General features: G+C 40.8%; 1 protein-coding gene across 1 annotated transcript; it reads right to left on the bottom strand.

The window, feature by feature from the left end:
- Positions 1-1,291: 1,291 nt before the first annotated feature.
- Positions 1,292-23,568, bottom strand: BMP3 (bone morphogenetic protein 3). The gene is made up of 3 exons (XM_004590611.2): positions 22,869-23,568; positions 8,023-8,933; positions 1,292-1,813 (listed from the first exon to the last, which is right to left on the bottom strand). The coding sequence occupies exons 1-3, from the start codon at positions 23,191-23,193 to the stop codon at positions 1,622-1,624; spliced, it is 1,428 nt and encodes a 475-aa protein (XP_004590668.2). The 5' UTR covers positions 23,194-23,568; the 3' UTR covers positions 1,292-1,621.
- Between the last annotated feature and the right edge of the window lie 279 nt (positions 23,569-23,847).

Here is a 23,847-nt window from a genome sequence, read left to right on the forward strand (position 1 = left end):
TCTTGTCAAGGCAATCTCTTAATGGGTTTTCAATAAAATGCCCCAGGGCCCTCAGAGATGCTATATTCACTTAAAAATCCTGGAAGACAGAGCTCTGTTCTAGTATTTTTCTATATATCATTGTCATCCCTTCAAGGAAGATATATATGAAATAACTACTATTATAACCCCAGCATTTTTAGACCAAAAAGGCCTTCCAGGGCCAGTGGCCAGCCTCTCTATTTTGCCAGTGAGGACCCTGAAGGCACACCATTGACACAGCACCACTCACAAGAGAGTTGCTCAAAAATATTAAAATATAACCATTGGGAGCTATAGGCAAGGGTAGTGCAAAACCCTGACTCCTTCTGCTACCAGGCAACCTTTGAAATGGTTTCAATGTTTCTATTATTGGGCAGGACTGAGTCCAGAGGAGGATTGACCAAAGATGTAACACCAAGACTGAAAACATGTCTGCCACCAAAACAGTGAGTGAGGGGTTTTTTGAGTAATTCTCAAAGGCCCGACTTCAAGGGGAGGTGCTCCTGGCTGACAGAATAGACTTTCTTTCCCGGTCAATCATTTTTAGTGAGCTTTGCTAAAATGCAGATTCTGTGACTGAGCCCAAAATGCAAATACTCAGTATGTGATTGTGACCAGAAAGGTCATGTCAAAAGCTCTTTACACCACACTGAATTTTGAATCTCTGTATGTAACCATGATTTTCCAGGATGTAGAGGTCTATAAAAGAACAAGGTGTTCAACGACTACAGGAAGATGTTTAAATTCAATTTTCATAACCAAAGTATCTTTGCAAAAGAAACACAGAAGAAGAATTACAGCCATATTTTCAAAAAACATGGGCTCCTAATTTTTTTTTTTTCTGGAAGGAAACAAAATGAAAACAGCAGGTATTTCCAACCAAATTCCTGGGTCACATGGTAATTCTCTATATATGTTTTTGGATCACTTTATTAATTTTGGTAATTTTTCTGGTGCTGGTCTAAACACAAAATTTTAAAAACATTAAAGACAACCAGGTTAAGCAAACCTTCATGTAGAAGACACAGGTATCTGGCATATGGACACACAAGCATATAGACCAACTCCCAGCACTCGCTCCCTTAAACTCACAGAATGCCTTGTGGAGGAAGAACAATAGTAAAAGCAGGTCTCAAGAACCTTTAAGTTAAATGCCAAAGTGAACTGAACTAATTTAACACATACTGAATTGCTCAGAAATGTAAGGCAATAAGCCCATTTCAAAATATGCAGTCTCTTTTGTCATTAGATGAGTAGCTGCTGTTGTCTCAATCTGTTTTTAAAGCCCATTGTAAGAATAAATCCATGTATTTTCTAACAGTTCTAAAAACAATTTGATCACTTTTCTTGTGTGATGTTTTAAAAAAGAAATAGATCTTCATATTCATATTTTCTAAGATCTTGCTTTTAGTTACATTCAAAGACAAATCCAGTCCGTGTCTCTTTTGTGGAATTCTTCAGTCTATTTGCTTATTCTCTGTTCAGTATATATATAAAAAACAAATCTTTCAGGACAAAATGCATTGGCAGTGCAAAAAAAAGGAAAGGAATCCATTAAAGTAAGGATTGAATCAAGCATTCGAGTGAGTTCTTTGCCAGGTTATCTGCAAGCACAAGACTCTACTGTCATGTTAGGATATACTTTCAGGACAACATTCTTATTTTCATCGAAGAATAAGATACTGAGTGAAGACATCTTTTCTGGTACACAGCAAGGCTCAGGAATCCCGGGAACAACCCCCACAGCTCTCACTATGCTCTGGATGGTTGCATGATTTGATGGCTTCAAAGACTGTAAAGAGAAATGGGAGAAGAAAGCACGTTAGTTGGAAATTCTTTTCCAGTCCTCACTTCTAATCATTAGCTACTCATATAAAGAATTCATTTAATCAAATTTGTAATGTCTTGACATTCTTAGACATTCAGCTCTATCGCCAGTACCACCACCAAGAGAGCAGATACCATGCATTAACTTCACGTTACATTCCAGGCATGCTGTGCACAGTGCCTGTCATCCTCATGATAAGACTACCATTGCCTGTGTGCTATAAGGACTGAACGTTTATAAGACACACTTATCATCAATATAGTTCATGGAAAGGAGAGTAAGAATTCAAACACAGTTCTCCCAGAAGAAATTGTTTAATTACAAACCAATCAATCACAAAACATGGAATTAGTGTTTTCTGGGATGGTTCAACAATAACAAAATTGTAACAAAATAATTGTGTGTTGACCCTAATCATAACCCTTAAAGCACCATATTTCTCAGGGACACACCTTTGCCATTGTTATAGTGATATTTATGGACTGTTGTGAAAATAAAATCAAGTAGGTCAGGCAGAGGGCTGTTTTATTTCGTTTATGTAATAATTGCCAAGAGTGTGAGTTGGATGGCGACTCTACTGCTCCCAGTAGTACAAGCTGTGGTTAAGAAGAAGACATCACTGGCCACTGGGGGTCACTATTGCTCTACACGCTTTGAGTACAACCTGCTAGAGTTGTGTTCTAAGAGTGGGTTATCTCCCGTGAGGATAGAAACAATCCAGGGTGCCCAAGGTTATCCCTTGGATTAAGAAGAGAGAGAGAGAGAGAGAGAGAGAGAGAGAGAGAGAGAGAGAGAGAGAGAGAGAGAGAGAGAGAGAGAAATCTGTTCCCTGGGAAAATGCCAGTGGGACTATTAGTCCGCGTGCGGAACGCGTGGTTTTAGTTAGAGACCCCTACAACTTGCCTCTGCTGAAAAGCAATGAAGTGGCAGGTACTTTTGCAAGCCCAGAACTTCATAAGAGATGTCACACTTGTCATTTTCTTTTATCCCTAGTGTCTCTTTTAGGTAAAGTAAGTTAGTTCTCTTTTGGACACACTTAGAATCCAAAACTTGGTAACTTGTCAGAAATTGAGTTGAAGTTGGGGGAGATTTAGCTCCAAACTAAATCATAAACTTAGAAGGTTTTGTTTCCAAACTTGAAGACATGTTCCTCATGGCTCCCTGCTCCAGTGAATTGATGTTTTAATTTTAAGGACTTAAAATTGTCAGCATATGAAACTGGAACAAATAAAGCAGCTAAGCTAAGGGAGCAGCAGATAATAGAGAGATAGCTGCCTTCATCTATACATGTACATATATTTATGATCAATGATAAATGTGGAATATAAAGATCATAGTATGTTTTTGACAGACATAGGAAAATCTGATTTCTCTCATTCCATTCGTAAATGAAAATAATTCATCATTATACATTAGCTTTATCATGAATTGGCATAAATGATTTTAAATGTGCCTAAAAGATGAGCAAAGTGTTTTAATTCTTGCCTCTTGGAGATGCTAGTTAATTGCAACGAGCTACTAGCATTAAACACTGGCAAAGCAGGGCATTCTTACCATAAGGTAAGGAGTCCCATGTGGTTGTACTTTGTTACACTGCAAAGCCTGCATATCAACTACATGTAGCTTATACAAATAGAAGCCAGTATAATAATCAGACATGGAAAATCATTGCCTAGTATTTCATTGGTAGTAGTAATTTCCAAAGAGAAAAAAATCTTCGCATTTATTTACATGTCTCTATTAAAATAAATTCCAAGAGGACTAGTGTAAAACCACATTTTATAACCTTATTCCATTATTATTAATGCTTGATGATTCTTATAACATTTCAATTGCATGAAAAGCAGTTTGCTGCACTACATACTGCTGCACATAGTTGCCCCACAGTGCCTCAAGTACTGTACACAGTAAGTACTAAATAAATCCTGGAGAAATAGATGGAACACAAACAAGAAATAGAAAATCCTCCATTTTTACCTATTTCTGTGGAAATAATTTCCATCAACAAAATAAAAGTTTCTGTTGTAGAGATGGAAAATATTCATGGGTGTTTCCTAGGAAAATTCCTGTCCTTTTTGCTTTTCAAGCTTCGACTCAGACACGCTAGATTCACAAACTAGGAGCATATAAGTAGCCTCTAGCGAGGTCACCGGAATTCGGGCACAAGTCCCTGATACGGGGTTGGTGTGTTTTGTCAGGGACCTCTCAGAGCACAAGGGACTTCTTCCCGTTACTGTCATTATTGAAGTCCTCTGATCAGGCTGCCATGATCAGGAATCATTACGTCATGCACAAAAGATCCATGAAGTGATTCACTGGTGTGAGACATCCTTGCCAGCCCATGATTTTTATTTGTTTCTGACTTCAGATCATGTTTCTCTTGACTGTCTCTCCTGAACTGAAGAAGTAGATCCACTTCAAACACACATTTCTTCACTTTTGTCTAATATGGTTGAGATGTGAATCTAACATCAGATTAGATAATTTTTTTGTGTAAGCAACTCATTGAACCAAGGTTTGACATCTTTATACTTCAAAAAAGATTAGAATTGGAAAATTTAGGAAATTAATTAGGGGTGTATCATTTGGAATTCATTAAATGTGAAATTCTTCTTTACATAGACTATTTGATTCCAAGCACTTGTTTTTTTTTTAACCTCATTGTCTTTGCTATCTTTAGTTTTTGCAAAAATTCTTGCAAAATAACTTCATTCCTCTAATCCTTGATGGTTCTCTTGGATCTCTGTCAGCAGCAATGGCTCAATCATTCCCATTTGAAAGTTTTGTTTTCCATCTCTTTTAAGGTGGTGAGGAGAAGCAAAGGCATACAACTTGGTTTTCACTGTGGGTATTTTCATCTCATTGCAGCACACCAAGAGTCTTTCCTTGGGAAAACAGGTTAACTGTAAAGGGCTAAAAATATAAAAAATCCAAACTGCCGTGTCTGTGAATGAAATCTACAGTGGTCAGGCTGCACCTGCCAAGTTGTGTATACTGGCCTCAAGTTGAATTTGATTACAAATGCATTAGCAGGGGAGAGCATGTCATCAACTTAGAGCCTTCATTCCTGACTTGGGCCGTGAGGTTTTGCTCCACACTCTTCCAGTCCAGCCCACATGGGTGTGATAGTCCAGAAACTATCTAATTGGAATCAGTGAAAGGGCAAATCCTGGAATTTGGGAAAGGCAGAACACAGCTGTTTTGAATTATGGAGCAGGTTGATGTGCTTGCAGACAGAGGGCCCCGCCATACAGAGTGGGCTTTTGCTCCAGAGGCCAAAATAAGAGGGCCAAGAGAGGATGCTGACCTCTGCATCTTCTCTCTGGGGCAGGATGTATATCGAGAGTCTGAACGCTTTTTGACACTACAATGATTCCACATGTGCTGAACTGATGTGGTCCGGCACCTTCAATTTTCCTCTGTTGTTGTGACTCTCACTTTGATCCAAATCACTCGCTCTGGTTGTTACAGTGAACACTGCAGACAGCAGTGAGGGTTACAGATTACCCCTGCTATATAGCAGCTTCCTATTGCTTCATGTTTCCCACCCTTTAGATGACTGTGCCACTGGAATGACACAAAGCCTGGAAGGCTTAAAGGGAACCACTAGGATGCTTTAAAAGCTAAGCAGATTCATACAAGGTGATGAGAGATTGAGCACACTGTGTAACAGCCAAGCTTCCACTCTCAACTTGGCAAAAGCACATCTCCAGCTCAGAGAGAAAACTCCACACTTATCCCTGTTATGTCTCCCCAGAGTTCGGATGCCATTCCAAGTCTTGACAAATATTATGATGAGTTCAGTTGCTGCAACTGATGCTCTCTTGATTCTATTACTCTCCAAAGAATCCTCACTGGAATTGTTCAGGGACTGCTGAGCCCACAGGAAGAACCCTCTTTTCAGCTTCGTGATTTCTGACAAGGGACCAGGAACACTTAGAAAATGTTTTTGACATGCAATTTTTATTCTCTTGATCTTTTCCCTACATAGGCTTTCTTCTGCCTCCTATGCTTAAATTTCTCTGGTCATTAGTAATCATGTCAATAGCAAGTATTTACAAAGCACCCACTACGTGCAAGTCATGCTACTATCTCATTTCCCACTGTTTTTATTATGCAGACAATATTTACCTAATACAAAGATGGTAAAACCAACATTGAGACACTTAAAGCAATTTCTCCAGAGAGCCACAGGTGGTTGGACCCAGAGTTTAAGAAAGAGAAGGTGACCCCAATTTTGTCACACCACATGCGATATGGATCAGCAACATCATCACCAGCTGGGAGCTTTGATGTGTGTGTATGTGTGTGTAATCTCAGGCCCTGCGCTCATATCCACTTGTAGTAACAAGATTCTGGGAGATTTGCAAGCACCGTAAAGTTGAAGATTTTTTCTGTGGTCAGACACGTACACTTACTATTTCTGACATAATATTTTCCTTTTTATCTCTGCTGTTCTTATCAGTGAAAACTGATAAGCTTAAAACTCATCAGTTTTGAAATGACTATTCTTGACAGCGACAAGAACTATGGCAAAACTCTCCTGAGGTAACATCAGAGTTATGAATAGCAAAAGCAAATAAAAGCAATGCTGAAAGGAATGCACTGGGAGAGCTTGTAGAGCGTGGAGTACAGCAGCTCTCTGGAGCTGAGGGCCGAAAAACAGACCACATTATTATGGCTGCCTGGGTCATGAATGTTGGAAGGAGAGTGAAAACTCCTTCCCCAGAACACGTAGGGATATTTCAGTTTATGGGGTGATTTAGAAAATTCCAAGCCTCACTTAAAATCAGTCATCCTAAGTTTGCAGACAGAGTTTCAGTACACTCTTGCCTCTTAATGCTATAGACAAAGTACAATAAGAATCCAACACTTCTGAGTGCTTTGATCATTTTCAGTGTATGCTCCTTAAAATGTTATCCCAATTGAATGGGCATCGCTTGATCAATGAACCGTCCTTTCTTCATGAATAGCTGGACAAGGTAAGGTTCTTTATGTAATTGCAAATCTATGTCGTCTTTAGGTTGTGTGTAGGCTTACAGCAATTTAGTCCATCCACAATCCTTGAGAAACACAAGTTTTAGAAATTAAAGAAATCTCATCTTTCTGAGTCAGCTTCATAAGAAAATTATATTTTAGTCAATTTTTTGGCCCTGAGGCTTACCAAGGTTTGTGAAGTTGGCCTATTGTTTTTCTCTGTGTTAGACTATTATTCTTTGATTCACTTCAAAAACAAGCAAAAACCCTGCTGTATCCTTTCTCTGAATTCAGTTCCTACAGCTACTTTTCATTGCACAACAGGGACTTGAACTGGTCTAAGCAGAAATGGAAGTGCAAGCAATGAATCTAACAAAGGCCAGAGAACACCATTGTATTTCACTACAAAGTGACCTATTTGCACTCTACAGTCGAGGAGAACAGTCAGTCGAATTTGCTGTGCAAGATGGAGGTGGAATTGGGTGGATGTTTTTGTTTGAATACTGAGTGCTTGTGTGGTCTCATAACCCCTGAGTACTCAGAGTCCCTTCTGACTTTGGAAGAAACACAGGCCAGCTCTGACAGATTGAAATGAGTCTGTGTATGTGTCTGCAAAGGCATTCTATCCTATGTTGCCTTCCCCCCTTTGATATATAAGACACAAGCAAATAAGACAAGCAAGCAGAGGATTTCATGAGGCTAGTTTACCTGGACTCACCATGATCCTGATCTCAATGGGAACAACTCATCCACAGGAGGCTATTAATCAAGGCATTCTGCACTGGTTCCTCAATCCCATTAGCTCTTCCCACAACAGTCACTCACTCTATGAATAACCCATCTGAGATCATATTTTAAATCACCTAGGGCTTGCTAGATAATATATATAATAGGTAAGTATAGATTCACACATACAGCATAACTAAGTATGTTTGCAAGCTATGTAGAAAACACATTCTATACATGCATCATTGTATACCCCTCCTACCAATACTGATTCCATATAACTTTATCTACCCTCCCCACAAAAACACACATAGTTATAGTGCCTGTCAGATTTCATGGTATGCTAATGAGGATTCTGACAGATTTCAAGGATGAAAACACACACTTATACACACAGAGGCACTCAACTTCATGTGCCCTTCTTTCCTCTGGAAGTAGGAAATAAGTACAGGACAAAGAACAACGGTTACCTTTGGCATGGGGAACTGGCATGCTCCTGAGCAGTAATAGGCATCAAAGGACTTCGGAGAGATAATCCATTCACTCCAGCCAATGTCTGCAAAGTCTACCTTAAGGTATCTCCTGGCACAATTCCGAGGTTCGATCCATTGCTTTCTTCTTGCCTTCTTCAGAGTCTGCTCATCAAACTGCAGTGTCTGGCTCTTCTGATGAGACCCCTTCCTGTGTTTCTTCTTGTTCTTATTTTTCTCAGTGGGCTGAGTTTCAAGAGTCTTATAAGGCTTTCTCTCCTCCCAAACCCCATCCTCCTTATACTGATATTCTGCTCCAGGAAGTTCATTGTTCTGAAGTGGCAACAAGACCCCAGTGGAACGTTTCTTCCTTCGTTCGGTAGAAAGGGCAGCTCTAATGTGCCTATCCAGTTTGGGCACAGAAACAGACGGGAAATTGCGGTGTCCTTGTAAGCTTGATACGACGCTTTCTGGTTCAGAGATGGCAGCATCATTGGCATACACTAAGATATAAGGCTCTGGAAAAAGCAGCATCCTCTTTGGCAGCTGGTGGCCTTTGGAGGAAATGTTAAATCCAATGAGAAACTCCTCATTTTCCCTGGCCTTCCTCAAGAGTTGAGTGATGTCCTTAGACAGCCAGGATGTGACGTCTCGGTGAGATTTGGCTATGTCCACTGTCAGGTGACCAAGGAGTTGACTTTGGTTCCTGTTAGATTTGAGGATCCATGCAGAGAGATCTACCTGCATGGGCTTCCTCTTAGCTTGATGTGAGCATCCTTGAGACACTGGACAACTCAGGCTGGTGTTCACTAGCTCCCCAGAATAGAAATACAGTGTAGCTGACAAAATGTTTTCAGACTTGGTTAGGGAAGTCAGATTAAAAACATGCAGTCCCTTGTTCTCAAGGGCTCCTGTAAAGGAAAAATAAAGAGAGTAATAGGACCCCTACTTCTTACTATGTAGAAAATAGCAAGTAAAAATGAATCACTAACCCAAATATAAGAACCGAAATCATGAAATTCTTCAAAGAAAACATTGGGACAACTCATTACTTGGGATTATTGATCGGTTCTTACATCTTATACTCAAAATGTGAACCACACAACAATAACAAAATAGATACATAATTAAATTTATGAAGCTGTTAAACTAGATTTTTCCATCAAAGGACATTATCAAGAAAGTGAAATGACAGAGAATGAGTGAAAATATTTGTAAATCATATATCTGGTAAATTTAATATTAAGACTATAAAAATAACAGGTACAACTCAACAATAAAGAGAAGTGAAAAACTAGGGAGTGATTAAATAGACATTTTTCCAAAGACAATATACAAATGGCCAATAAGCATTATGAAAAAAAAATCAGCATCATTAGTCATTTTGTAAACACAAAGTAAATCACAACACAGTAGGAGGCTAAGACAAAAACAAACAAAACAAAAACCCACAACATTTCTGAGGAAGCCAATGGGAATGTGGAGGAATATGAAACCTTTCTCATTGCTGCAGGTGTGTTGGAGGTCTCGGGGGATGGGGATGTATAATGAATGCTTCAACTTCTGTGAAAAGCAGCTTGTGAGTTTCCCCAAAAGTTAGTCAGAGAATTAACATGCATCCAGCAATTCTGCTCCTAGAAATGCACCCCAAAGAATCAAAAATAGATGCTCAAATAAGTACATGTTTACAGCAGCATTTTTCAGAATAGTACAAAGGTGAAACTGCTCACATGTGTATTAGTGAATGAATGGATAAACCCATTGTGATCTATCCACACAAGGAACTATTATTTTGTTATGAGAAGGAGTACTGAAAATGCTGCAACATGGATGACCTAGAAAATAATATGCTAAATGAAAGAAGTTAGACACTAAGGGCCACGTGTCATTTGATTTAATTCATGTTAGATATCCAAAATAGTTACATCAAGAGAAGAGCAGATTGCTGTTTTCCAGGGACTAGAAATAGGGGAAGTAAGAAGTTCTTTTAAGGTTTTAGGGTTTTACTTTGGAATGGTGGACATATTTTGGGACTAGACAGATTTAGTTGTTGCACAACATTATGAATATATTAAATATCACTTTGTTTATTTAAAAATAGTTAATTTTATGTTGTGTGCATTTCACTTCAATTACGATAAATCAAAGCAAAAACATTAGGCAATCTCCAGCTTTTGAGGGTTTCTGGGTGGGGTAAAAAGAATAAACAAGAGTGATTTTAAAAGCTAGAGAAAGATTAAAGCAAGGATCAGCCACTCTTAACTAATTTGTTCTTTGCTTTACTAAAGCACTGTGAGTATTTGAAAATTGTACCGCAGTAGTGGACTTAACGAAAGTGAGAGCTGAGAGTTCTAGAGACCAAGAAGTTTTCCTACAAATACAGCAAAGTATTGAAATAGCTCCTTATCTGAAGTGTGCGTGGCCCACTGGTCATGAACACAGGACTTGGAATGAGACTCTCTGTGATTCAAGAACTGGCTCAGTATGTTATACCTACCTTCCATGTCAATAGAACTGTGTGGGATTCTGCAACACATTTCATAAACTGTCTGCTAATAGTTTCTTAAACATAAACTACTAATGTTTTGAGTGCCTATATTGACAGGAAAGGGATTATATGTTCTTGTACAAAGTTGGAGCTGGGTGAGCAGAATAATATGTGCCAATGTTCAGATAAAACGTGAAAAAAAAGCCTCACATTCAATCCTATCAAAAAATAGGATTCTGTTACAGAGCTGGAATTTGACATGAACGTGAGACAAACATAAATGTATATATTCAATGGAAATTATTGAAATGATTCAACAGTATCTCTAGTTCTTTGAAAATAAAATAAGATGGAGATGATGGGAGGTAAAGAAAAAGGGGAAAGAGGGGGCAGAGAGAGAGACTGGTAAGGGAAGAAACAGGTTTCTTCTCTCAGGATCAATAAGGAATAATCTGTGAAGCTGAGGTTAGAATTCAGGAATCCCCAGTCCCGGGCTCAATCACTAGGGCCTCACCCTCGTCCATGCACTTGTCCATATACATATTTGTCTCGGAAACACACACGCAATCATGAAATCATGCTCTTGATCAAAAACATGTTTCAGTAAAAACAAAACATTCTTTAAAAGACGTGGAAACTTAAAATGAGTTCACCGAGTCCCCAAGCACAGGCGAAGTGCAATGGGAAACATATTTCACTCATTTTTAACATTGTGTGAAGGAAAAGGAGGAAACTGCCATTTGTGCACATTTGTATAATCCATGACACCAGGCTAATATGTTACAGATCTTTCCTACAAAGCCGTGGCATCAGGGCTGCTTGGAGACTCTAGCCTTAATTCATCCCAGCCACCATAGAATATCCAGTTCCTTAGACTTTTTGTCAGAAAGGCAAGCTTCAAGTAGAAGTAAGAGGAGCCACTCAGTTCTAGGAATGCAGCCAACAAATGGTGGTTCGTGTGCCTACCGGAAGGGGACATACAGACTCCAAGAACACGCACGAATGGCAGAGTCTTAGGTGATAAACAAGCCAGGCTCCTTTCACTCACATTTTGCCTCAAAATGTTTCATTCTTTCTGTCAGGTTTCACACCTTGTGCTGTGCTCTAGATGAGCTTTTTTCCTTGTGTTTAATCAATCAACATCTGCTCCAAACAGCCTCAAAATCGATCTACTGCCTCATTTAATGTCTTTTTCTTTCAAGCCATTATTTTAAAGCAAAAACTCTTTACCTATTCCCAGCACCACACACTCAACAGGGGTCCTCAGATAAGCTAACATAAATGCTGTAAGTCTCCATTTGCTCATCGGTACAGTGGACACGGCAGCCCTAAGTGCAGAGAAGCTGTGAAGATTCATTGAAAGAATGCAGATAAAGTGTGCAACAATCAGAAATGACTTAATAAATGGTATTGCATTGTCCAATACAATCATGATGGGTCATTTAAGGTCCAGTGGAGATGTGGTGTTCCTATACAATACATCCTGAATTCTTAAGTCTTAATTCAAAAAATGAATGCAAAACATCATATTAATGTATTTTCTTCTGAATACATTTTCAAATGATAGCATTTGAATATACTAGGTTAGATATAACAGTAAAGCTAATATCACTTGTTGCTTTTCACATTTAAACATGGCCACTGACATTTTAAAAATTATATGTGTGGCTAACATTTGTGGCTTGCATTAAATTTCCGTTGCACAGCGGTGATCCCAGGGAACCACCAGACTAGTAGTCACCCAGCCTGAAAAGGAAATATGTAGTAAAGAATTATGATTCTGCCACACCCAATTATGCAAAGCAAAAAGCATATTGTACAGAAGATTCTTTTCTTGAAACACAGCATTTTCTCTTTACAATAATCTTGGTGATTTAACTTTTCATCCTAGCTGTAATCAATTCTGTTTGCAGTCAAACATCTAAGAGCAACAAACTGTCCTAAAATAGAGTTAAATGGGCAATGTAACAATGGGGCTTAATGGCATAGAGATTACATACATTACTACAATTGCATTCTTTATGGATTGCACAGAAACATGCCACAGTCAGTAACAAACAGAAAGCAAAGTGCAATAAATGTCTTGCTTTACCAGATACACAATTGAACACCTACTAGGTGCTGAGCCCTGGATGAGATCACAGCACAGCAAACACATTTGTTTCTTATCACACGCAGGGGGGGGAGGGAGTGATTCATCAATCGTATGCAGGTAACTGTGCTAGGATAATCCTACTTGTCCAAGATAGTAAGAAAGACCTTGGAGCACAAGAGAGCAATTTGATTTGCCCACATAGATGGCAGAGAGGCACACAGGAAAAAGGTGACTTCGAATCAGACTTTAAAAAAAAAAAAAGATTTATTTGTTTTTATTGCAAAGTCAGATATACCGAGAGGAGGACAGACAGAGAGGAAGATCTTCCATCCAGTGAGTCACTCCCCAAATGACCGCCAACAGTTGGTGTTGAACCAATCCAAAGCCAGGAGACAGGAAACTCCTCCAGGTCTCCCATGCAGGTGCAGGGTCCCAAGGCCTTAAACCATCCTTGAACCGTCCTTGAGTGCTTTCGCAGGCCACAAGCAGGGAGCTGGATGGGATGTGGGACAGCCAGGATTAGAACGGGTGCCTATATAGGATACTGGCACATTCAAGGCGAGGGCTTTAGCCACTAGGCCACCACACCAGGCGCTGAATCAGACTTTTTAAAGACAAAAGTGGAAGGGACAGCTGGGGAAGGAATGAAAGCAGAATATTCCTGCCTTAGGCAACATTGTATAAATGAAAGGTTTTGCACAAGGAATGCTGTCAATGTTTTTAATAGAAAATATTACAATGCTTCAAATTAACCTAGTTGTTCAAAGTCCTTGAAATGGGTACAAGTCCCAGTTCAGAAAAGAAGGGGTAAATTCACATTCAGCTCCTAACCCATGGTGTTGAATCAGGCCCAGCACTCACTAACTTTTCTCTTAACCTCTTGCACCCAGGCTAGAGTTCTATACATACTCTTGATCCCATTCCTGATCCTCCCAAAAAGATTGACATCTCCACCACTCCAAAAATGTGCTTTGACTTCTGTAATCTATGCTTTAGTGCATCTTCTGCTATTGCAAGACACTCAAGTTCTGGGCCAATCAAAGCTCTTTAGCACAGAACAGCCCGACAGATATTTATTGTGTATTCACACTGGATTAAACAGTATTGGGAGAGTCACATGCATTTGAGCAAATGAGTACAGAGTAATAAGTCTGAATGAGATAAATAGCTCCCTGTACATGGAAATAAATGATAACACACATCCAATTACATCCATATTTTCCCATTACCCAGATCTTGTATTAATTTATCTTCTGAAATGAGTGTCTTCCCATCCCTATGAACAGGAGATTTTCATTAGAGTTCTTTCTACGCCTGATTTATCTATGCACACAGATATTTATGTTTAAATAAAAGCAAATTAAAAAATTGTCTTTACAGGATCCTGAGGTTCTGTTTGAAGATGAATAAGAAAAAAATTTTTTTTAAAAAGAGTGATCTTTCTCAGGATACAAAAATAGATCTATGAATATTTAATGTGTAAATAATATTTGATATTAGGTAGTAGTTACTGTTTATTAGACTGAGCTGACCAAATCTGGAGATGCATACCTAATTCTGGGTGCTCTCATTTTAACTAGTTTGATACACGAAAAAGCAACGAGGGAAATTACTAAAATGCTGAGATACAGAAACTGCTTCATGTGTTTTAGTCAAATAAAAAAGAACATACGGAATGGAAGAGGAAAAATAATTCAAAAATGATGTAATACTAGTTTGAAACGCCTCAGGACTGCTGAGTGATGGCAGTTTTTCTTCCAAGTGTAAAAAAAAAAAAAAAAAAGGAAAGAAAGCTAATGGTGCAGTTGAAGTATCCAGGTTAACAGGTAAGACCAATTTGTGACTCTAGAAAACTGGTCAGAAGTCTGCGCTCTTACAGGAGCATTCCTTACGCAGGGTAGTGTGAACAAGAGAACTCAGATCCTGCAAATGAAATAACCTCAGTGGGGTGTTTCCAGCTCTTCTCAACATCTGACTGCCAATAGGTGGAGCTATTTTCTAACTGTTTGCTGGCTCTCCCACAAGCTGGGTTTTCCTTGCCCCAATGCATTCACTAGTAGCCTAGGATTCTACACTGGCATTTTGATCTTGTAGCATGAACTTTCTAGAGACGTGAAAATGGGTTTGTGGCAAGTCTCTGAATAAGCCATGCTTTCTCTTACACAAATGGAAGCTTGCTTCTACAGCGTTTCTCATGGAAATGTCTATATCAAGATCTGTTTTTTAAGGCAAAGCCGAAAAAGCACTCCTGGTGCCTAACTCTAGCATGACAATCTGACCTGGGTTAGTTTTTTCATCACATTGTTGCTCTCTAACAGCTTAAACTCCTGGAAGACAAGGCTCTGTGATACATCATCAGATGCTTCAACTACAACCTAGGACTTGGCCCTTATACACGACTCACTAAATGTTTCCTCTATGAATATGCAAATGTCATTCACCTTTCTTAAAATGAAAGACCATGGTGGTAATGAGCTGGTTAACAACTGAATTTGGAGAACACAGATTTGTCTACATAGTGTTGTTGTTGGTGTGTGTGTGTGTTTAAGGAATTTGGTTATTAACAAAGGTGGAAGAATTGTCTGAACCTCTTTTTGAAACAAAGCACTTGAACCTGAAGAAATGATAAGTTTGGCTTGAGAGCTCATCCTCCTTTAGCTTAGCGATTCAGGGCCAGCTATGGTATTGCCCCAGCTGAGCTCATCTCCAGTGGTAGCTGGGGTAGCGTCCAGGGAGTGGGAAGGGGGAAAGTTCACCTTTGGGCTGGCCCACACAGAACATTTTCAAAGGGAATTAGAACATACAATAGAAAAGCTTTCTATGTAAAGTCTGCTTTTAAAACAAATAGACTAAATGAAATCTCGATGATTAGTTAAATCCCCAGGAAGCAAGGAAAACAACTTAGTCATACAGAAAATATGTAGCTCAGAACAATTTTTCTCCCATTTTTTCTCAAAAAAATAATAAATATATATATATATATATATATATATATATATATATATATATACACTGCTAGAAATACCAGATGTGCCTAGGAAGGGTCCCCTGCACCCACGGTCACTGGCTGAATTCTTGCTGATGATTTGATAGGCGATCAGTTTTTCTATGCTGCTTTCAACTTCCAGGCACAGGCAAGCTGGGAGTTTCTAAACAGAACACAAGTCATAGAGTTTTGTTTGACTGAGTTTTGTGGGCCCTCATAACAACTTATAGCACCCTTGTCAATCGACAGAGTTTTATGGGACCTCAAAACAAAATTCTCTATGTCCAAAGTATGTATGTATGGTCAAGCAAGATATAATGTGTATTTTTCTAGGATGTTTGTTCATCAGATTATCTAGTATTAGCCTCCATCCAAGGGATTCCAAGACTGTGAGCCCTTGGAGAGAAGACTCCTATTCCATAAATCTTTGCATTTCTAATACTTCATCAGTCTGGAGCTGTTAAATCTGTTCAATGCTGAGCAGATAACCACATAAACTTACCAGCTTCAACAGTGTTTCCTACTTAATACCAAGGTGAAATAGCTTCAACTTCCCAATGTCAGCAAAAGCCCTTTTCAGGTAAAAGTACTTTGCAGTGTTTTCTTCCAGTTTACTAGAAAGGAGCTAACGGGACAGGTATCAGAACTGGAACAATAATGCCTAATACAGAAGCAGAAATAGGACACAGAAGAAATTTTTTCAAAACCACTGTATTTGTAAGGGATACTTTTCCTAGCTGATAGTTTCCTACCATCTTTTGTCCTCTTTGAACATCTAACCCAAATGAAGTATTTTCTCAGTGCACGCTCAGCGCAAATTATGTTGAGTCTTTGGAAAATGGGGACTTGATATGTAGACTCCTGCTCATATCATCCTTCCTATAAATCTTGTAGATCACAAATTCTAGCAGCTGTGAGAGGATTAGGCATTTGACTGGACTTACTTTGAGACCTTCTCTAGAGCAAGAATCCTCATAAAGACAGTGATACACATTCCAAAGCAGAAGAAACTTGACATCATGTGAATGAATAAACCATATACCCATGGTGAGGCAAACTCAATGGACCAGATGAGACCATGAACAGTGCATTAATCAATCGTAGATTTCAGAGATTGGTTATGATATACAACTCTCAAAACTCCAAAAACACACATACTTATAGCAGGCATTTTCTATTGTTTTTCTTTTTTTCATTTTTAAAGGTTTATATTATTTTTATTAGAAAGGCAGATGTACAGAGAGGACGAGAGACAGAGAGGAAGATCTTCCGTCCGTTGACTCACCCCCCAAGCGATTGCAACAGCTGGAACTGAGCCAATTTAAATCCAGGAGCCCATAGCATCTTCAGGCCTCCCAAGCAGATTTAGAGTCCCAAGGCTTTGTGCCATCCTCGACTGCCTTCCCAGGCCACAAGCAGTGAGCTGGATGGGAAGCGGGGCTGCCAGGATTAGAACCAGCACCCATATGGGATCTTGGCGTGTGTGAGGTGAGGACTTCATCCACGAGGCTACTGCACTGGACCCTCTGTTTTGTTTTTTTGTTTTTTTGTTTTTGTTTTTACAAACGCAAACCAAATCTCCTGAATGGCTTCTTTCAAGCCCCTTCCATCACCTTGGGCACAAACATCACCTCCTGCAGGATTTCATTCAGAAGGTACAGTGGGGGCTAGAGAATTTCAAACAAATTCTAGTTGAAACTGATGCTGCCAAATCTACAAAAACACCAAACCTTGCTCCATTCAACTATCAGGGTCAGGAGAGAAATAGTAACTTGCAATCCAGTGGGATCATTTTACCCAAACATTTTATATTTTTTAGCAAGTGGTGAAGTTTATTCGGAGAATGGACGACATTGACATGTATGGGCCATGTTCAGAGAGAGTGGACCCAAAAGCAAAAGCATAAGGGAGAGATATTGTTGCCTTTTCTCCTCAGAGTAAATATGCAGAAAGCAGGCGAGCAAGCAGGTAGGAGACATATAATCTAGAGCCATGAGATCCATTTTGAGGGAGGAAAGACCATTGAAAAAGTCAACAAAAAAGTAATCATCGGATTCTATGACTTACAAATTGATGTGTTAGAAAACAGAGAGAAATTCATTCCTTTAAGAATATCTGCCCTGAAAAAGTGATAGCCAGGAGGAATGTTTTATATGACAATATATATATAGATATAACCCACTATTAGCACATGAATAGAATTGCAATTTCACTGGTCGCTAACTAATGCAGTACGCTAGGCCTCATTAGTCACACAGACATCATTCACTGTTATCCAAAGTAGATAACAACTTGATATACTTCAGCCACTTGATTAAAAGTATATCAAAGCATTCAGTATAGCATATACTGTCAGAGCAGGCTTTTGGGACGCACATTTCCCATGTCACAGTGCCTGGGACCTAGTCCTGTCTCTACTTCCAATTTCAGCTTCTTGCTAATGCACACTTACGAATCAACAGGCTCGAGTGCTTGAGTCCTCTGCCACCTGCAGGAGACCCAGACTGAGTTCCAGGTTCCTGAGATTGACTTAGCTCAAACTTGGGCACTTGAGGGAACGAATCAGAGGGTCCCTGCCTGTCTGTCTCCATGCTTCTCAAATAAATAAATAATTCCATCTTCATGGACTCATATCTTAGACATAAATATTCACTCAGTTGAAACTTGGCATAAGAAAATTAAAGCTCAGACTGTTTGATGCCAGAGTTCTTTCTACTACTAGCACAAAAATAAAGTTACTAAGTTAAAAATTGGTTACTAGAATATACAAATTTAGCAGATGGAAAATCATCCAGACTTGCTGAGAAAGCACTGATACAATAGAACAGAAATCTTGACTTGCTATTAGAAAATAGAGGCCAAGTCACTCATTAGTTTTTATAAGGCTTTTCCATGGCCATAATTTTTACTGTATCTATTAAATGTAATAAAGCATTGTGATTATATGATGAGTTTTATAGATGTGTTGAGTAAATGATGCTGTCCTCAGGATATTGAGAGGTTTGTCTACCGAGACTTTCCACAAATGGAATGGCTTTTCTTTATACAGAATAATATCTGTCAAGAAAGAGTAAATATGAATAGGACCAAGAGCATTTAAAAGGCTCTGCAAAGTCCCACAGCAAAGAAATATGACTGCTATTTTTCCCCGAAAGTTTATTTGATCACATCGCTTAATGTTATGTAACACCTCTTATCATCATCCAGAAACCTTTTTTTGTGAAATTTTCTCAGGAAAAATTCTACCAGACTATCAAAAACAGTAAATTTTTTGATGAACTCTCTGCTAGTGAAAATTATCTGGTACGAATATCATCATACGGAAGGAAAAGAATCAATACCTCTTCCTGCTGCAAAATTTTATAATGCAAAAACACTGAAGTTTGACAATCATGTCAGTTTAATTTTCAGAATTATCTGAACTCATTAAATCAAGTACCTAAAGAACTTCCACTGCTTGGCTAAAATGCACATAGCATTCTTAATTACTTTAAAAATACATATATGTTTTAATGTATAAATATTCCTTGAGTGAATAATGTGTTTAGGATTTTTCTCTCTCATTGGCCCCAATGGTTCCTTAGTTGTTTTGAAGGTATCTAACTGTACTACAAAGATAGACTTGAATGGTTCTCTCTGCAATCCATTCCCTTTCTCCTCCGCGTTAGCACGGGTAACCAAGAATTCATGGTATTAGGAATTTTTCAATGTCAGAAATTGCAAAGCTGTCTTGACTGTCACAGTAAAAACTTCATTAAAGGCTATCATGTATTCAAAGCACTGAGTGTATAATTCAGTGCAACTGCATGTAAAGTTTTTCCTCTCCAGATGCACTATTGCCCTAAAAAGAAATCCACCAGATAATCTTAATTCAAGTCCAGTTTTTAGATGCCAGGTATTCAAGGTATCTAAGTTTTAATATAGCAATTAGAATTTACGTCATCTAGTCTGTAAAAAATGATGCTTTCCCACTGGTCCAAGTGTTTTTGAACAAATGACAACTTTTGAAGTAATAATCACTCAATCATTAATTGTGAATTATACCTCCCAAAGTTTAATATTTCGGTCTTGCACTTTAGAAACATGTCAAAAACCACAATACTTCAGACTATATGTTGGTCACTGTAGGAAGGAACATTTCTCATTGAAGGAAAAGGCTAATTTTCAAGAAGGGATTATCTTAATTTTTAATTTTATCCATGAAATACACATGATCTTTTTAAAAGGCAATACATGCTCTCTGAAGTATAAACACTTTCTAGGCTTCTGGCCCAAATAATGCCAATTTTCTAACAAGAACATGTCTGCTTTAATGACTTTCCTTAAGAGGGTTTATGTATGATTAAGAAGCATAAGGTTAATTGGCCGTGGTAGTAATACACAAAGGATTCAGACAGGAGAAAGTCCTACGTAGTTCTCACAGTAGCCAAGAACAAATAAAATAGTAGCCAAGACCAAAATAAAAGCTGATTCCACATTGCTCTGTCCCTCTTCAAGACAATGCACTTTCCATACTGAACTTCTTGTTCATCAATAACGTTAAAATTATCTTTTACAAAGGGAGAGAATAAGTGATTCTTTGCACTTGACAAAAAAAATATTATAGACACTTCAAACCTAGGGTTTGGCACACCAATTACCTAGCACTGAAGGAGAAAGGAGTTCAGAAAAACACTATTTAGGATGGCATGCCACCTACCAGCCCAGTAGTAGTTTAAGTAGAAAGTAATCAGAAGGAGACCAGAGCAGCTGAATTTCAACCAAAGACATACGAGGTTTAAAATAATAAATAACTTTAATCCTGTAGGTCCCAAGGAGCAAATAGGTCTCTAAGACTATCATCGAGCCCGAATAAGCACTTAAAAGAGTCTGCCATATCAGCAGTCACTCCATCATATACAGCGCGCCACCTAACCTGCTCTTAAGATATGTAATATCTTTGTACAAAGCCTGTATGGCTTGAAACTGAAACAGTTTGGACTGGGAAACACATCTAATTTATTAATGCAGACAGCACCTTTCTCTGACATCAGAACACAGGTCACAAGGTGACGAGCATTATGGAAATGCTGATACGGATGTAGCAAGAGGCACATACATGTAAACCTTAGCACCTTCCTGGAGCCCTGCCTTATTCCAGCCAGACCTGTCTTATAATAAGGCCTTTTTAGTGCCTTAGTAACTAAACCCCCTTGGAAGGGATCCAACATGAACCACCTCTCCAGGAGTCTCCAATGAGATAATCCGACACTTCAGCTTCCACAAAAAACAGTGTCTACATTTGATGAATAAGTCATTAAGACAGGTCCTAGGATGCTAAAAGAGATTGCTTTTCTTATCAGCACACACAGCCTTCTATATATGCTTCAAGCTGCAATTCATCATTTCCAGGCAACGTCTGGCCCCTATATCAGAGTTTATCATTGGATGGTGGAAGACTACAGCGAGGCTGATAAGGAACACTCTGAAATTATAAAGCGTGGCCTGAGTTGCAGCCAAAAAGTATGTTGTGCCTGAGTTATTCAAATCCTTGTCCATGGTGCACTCAGCCTAAAATAAACACAAAGTTATACAGTAGGTGTGAACGAAGTATAGTCAAATTCAACTTCCAAGCCCTGTGATTCCTATTCAAAGTGAGAGCTTTGGATTAAAAAAAAAAAAAACCTTTTGTCTCTTAAGTGCCTATGCTATTCTCTTGGAGTACAATGAAGCACACAGGTATGATTAGTGACAAGAGTGATTTCAGTTTCGACATTCTTCTCAGTTCCCTTGCTCACCAACTTCCTTCCCGTCAAGGAGCAGCTGAGGCTCTGCTCTGGACCAAGAACCAAAGTTAACAGAGGATCTCTGGTGTGCTCGCTTGTCAGGGCAGCTTCCTCCAGTGGTTGGGACACTGTGGGTAACACAAGGTCAGTTGCTGGTCTTAAGCGGAGTCCAGCACCTTACAGATCATGTTCACGGTTTTAAGAAGAAATCTGGTTTTGCTCAGACTCCAACCGAAGACTTGAGTATTAGAAGGCATAATTCACATTTATTGTAAATGTCATCGTGGCTAGGAGCTCTCGTACATTTCCAGTGTCAGCTTAGGGCTTTCCTTGATGGATACATTGACTTCCTTCCTTTCTCCTCCCCTCCACCTTTTCTTTTAGGAGTCCTACATATCTAGGTTTCGGGGGCGGGGGCTTGCTTTCTAGTGATTCTGACAGAATTGACAGAGAATGGGGGCATGGCCTCCTTCCTTGAAGATTCTTGGCTCTTTTTCAAGGATTCACTGACGACAGCCTCTGCAGTTAGTTACACTTCCCTTTACCGTGAACACAGCGCAAGAAAAAAGCCTAGTGCATCCTTCAAGCCAATCAACAGAGTTTGTGTCCAGGAAACTTTCCCGCAAGCTGTTAGCACAAGGGAGGGAAGCTGTTAGCATAAATTATTGGCTTCACCACGGGGGCTGCAAGAAACCCTGTTAAGCCATGAATTTCAGTTGGTGCTGATCTGTGTTGAAAAATGGGATGAGCAGATTTTCATGGGCAGATTCAAGAGGTGCTTATGTCCACGGATGCTCCCTCGTATTCTACCCCCTCCCTCCTCCTAGGGTGGATGGCGGAAACCCCACCTGCTAGGATGATTGTAAGCAACCCCCCAACACCACCTGGCTCTGTGTGTTGTCACATAGAGGCTCCGCTACAGTCACAGAGTGTGTGAGATTAGTACAGTCACACTGACGGTGCGAGTTTAAGGCTGGTGCCAGACCAGTGGAAAACACTGCCTACAAGGCGAGGAAGAAAGCTGCCAAGCTTAAGTGTGACTTTTCTCTCAGGGTCCCTGGATTGGCATAAAATGGCATCTGCTTCTTGGCAAACATGGTTCAGCCCAGCCCAGCCCAGGGGAATTTCCGCTGGCCAAGTTAACAGTCATCACAGTACGAGGTACCCCAGAAGTGCACCAGTCGCCCAGGGCAGGAGGGCTCCGCCAGGGGTGAGGGGTGAGGCAGAGCACGAGGAGTAGCCCTCGGCCTTTTCCCCACGAAGTGCCTTCAGCCTACTCCCTCAGCGGGCAGCCGTGTGCCTTCCTTCTCTCCTTGGACTTAAAACCCGGGCTCGCCCCGGGACGCCGCCGGCAGAAAGTAGTCTGGGACCGGACGCAGGGCTCCACAGGGCAGCAGAAAGCTCCCTGGGCAGCGCCACGGAGCCCAGGGTGGACTAGGAGGCTTTGGGGATCCTGGCTGGGGAGAAAAGCTTGGGCAGAAAGGTGGAAGGGGGCTCACCCAGTGCACTCACCTGCTGCTCCGGCTCGGAAGCTGCGCACGGTGTTGCCTTCCCGCAGGGGCTGGGAGCGCGTGGGCTTGGAGCCCCGCTCCCCAGAGCCTGGCACCCGCAGCGCCTGGAGCCTGCTGCCGCCGCTGTACCTGTCATAGAGCCGCAGCATGTGCTGGGACACCTTGTCGTGTGGCTGCAGCTCCTGGCCCAGGCCACTACCTGCCATGCGTTCCCCTGGTCCAGTTATGCGCAGCTCCGGGAAATGTTGTTTCGGCCTCTCTGCTCGCGCCAGGCTCACGCAGACGCAGCTCAGCCACAGACAGAGCAGCCCGCGCGCCCCTGCCATGGTCCCTGAGCGGAGTGGTGGGAGGGGGGCACTCCGAAGGCACCGGGGTCCGGTGGGTACAGCCGAGGGTTGACAGTCACCCCGGCCAGGGAGAGGCTTCCCGGAGGGCTGGGTGCGGCTGGAACGCGACAGCGACTAGTCCCACTTTCTGTCCTGGCAGGGCGCGGACCGGCAGGTGGGCTCCTGTGGCGCGGCAGCGCGGACCACACAGGCGCGGGGCGCTACGGGTTCCGTGTCTCCTCGGACGCGGAGGAGCTTCAGGTCGCAGTGTGTGTGGCCCGGGTGTTTTTCAGCCTGCTGTCTTTACCCTCCCTCCCGGCTTGATTTTTCGGGAACACCCGGCTGAAGTGGAGGCGCTGGGGACAAGGACTAGCGCTGGGGTCGGGCTGGGTGCCCGAGCGGGGTGCACGCAGCGGTCCGGAGGGCGCTCGCTCGCCGTTTCCAGGGATTGGAGGAGCCGCAGAGGTCGGTTGAGTTTTTGATTGTGGGGTGTGTGTGTGTGTGTGTGTGTGTGTGTGTGTGTGTGTGTGTGAGAGAGAGAGAGAGAGAGAGAGAGAGAGAGAGAGAGAGAGAGAGAGAGAGAGAGAGTCTGACTTGATTCTTCCTAGGACTGATCTGTGCGCAACTAACCTGGCCCTCGCCCTCCCAGCTGCC

This window comes from Ochotona princeps, chromosome 7 (genome assembly GCF_030435755.1).
Source record: "Ochotona princeps isolate mOchPri1 chromosome 7, mOchPri1.hap1, whole genome shotgun sequence".
NCBI classification, from domain to species: domain Eukaryota; kingdom Metazoa; phylum Chordata; class Mammalia; order Lagomorpha; family Ochotonidae; genus Ochotona; species Ochotona princeps.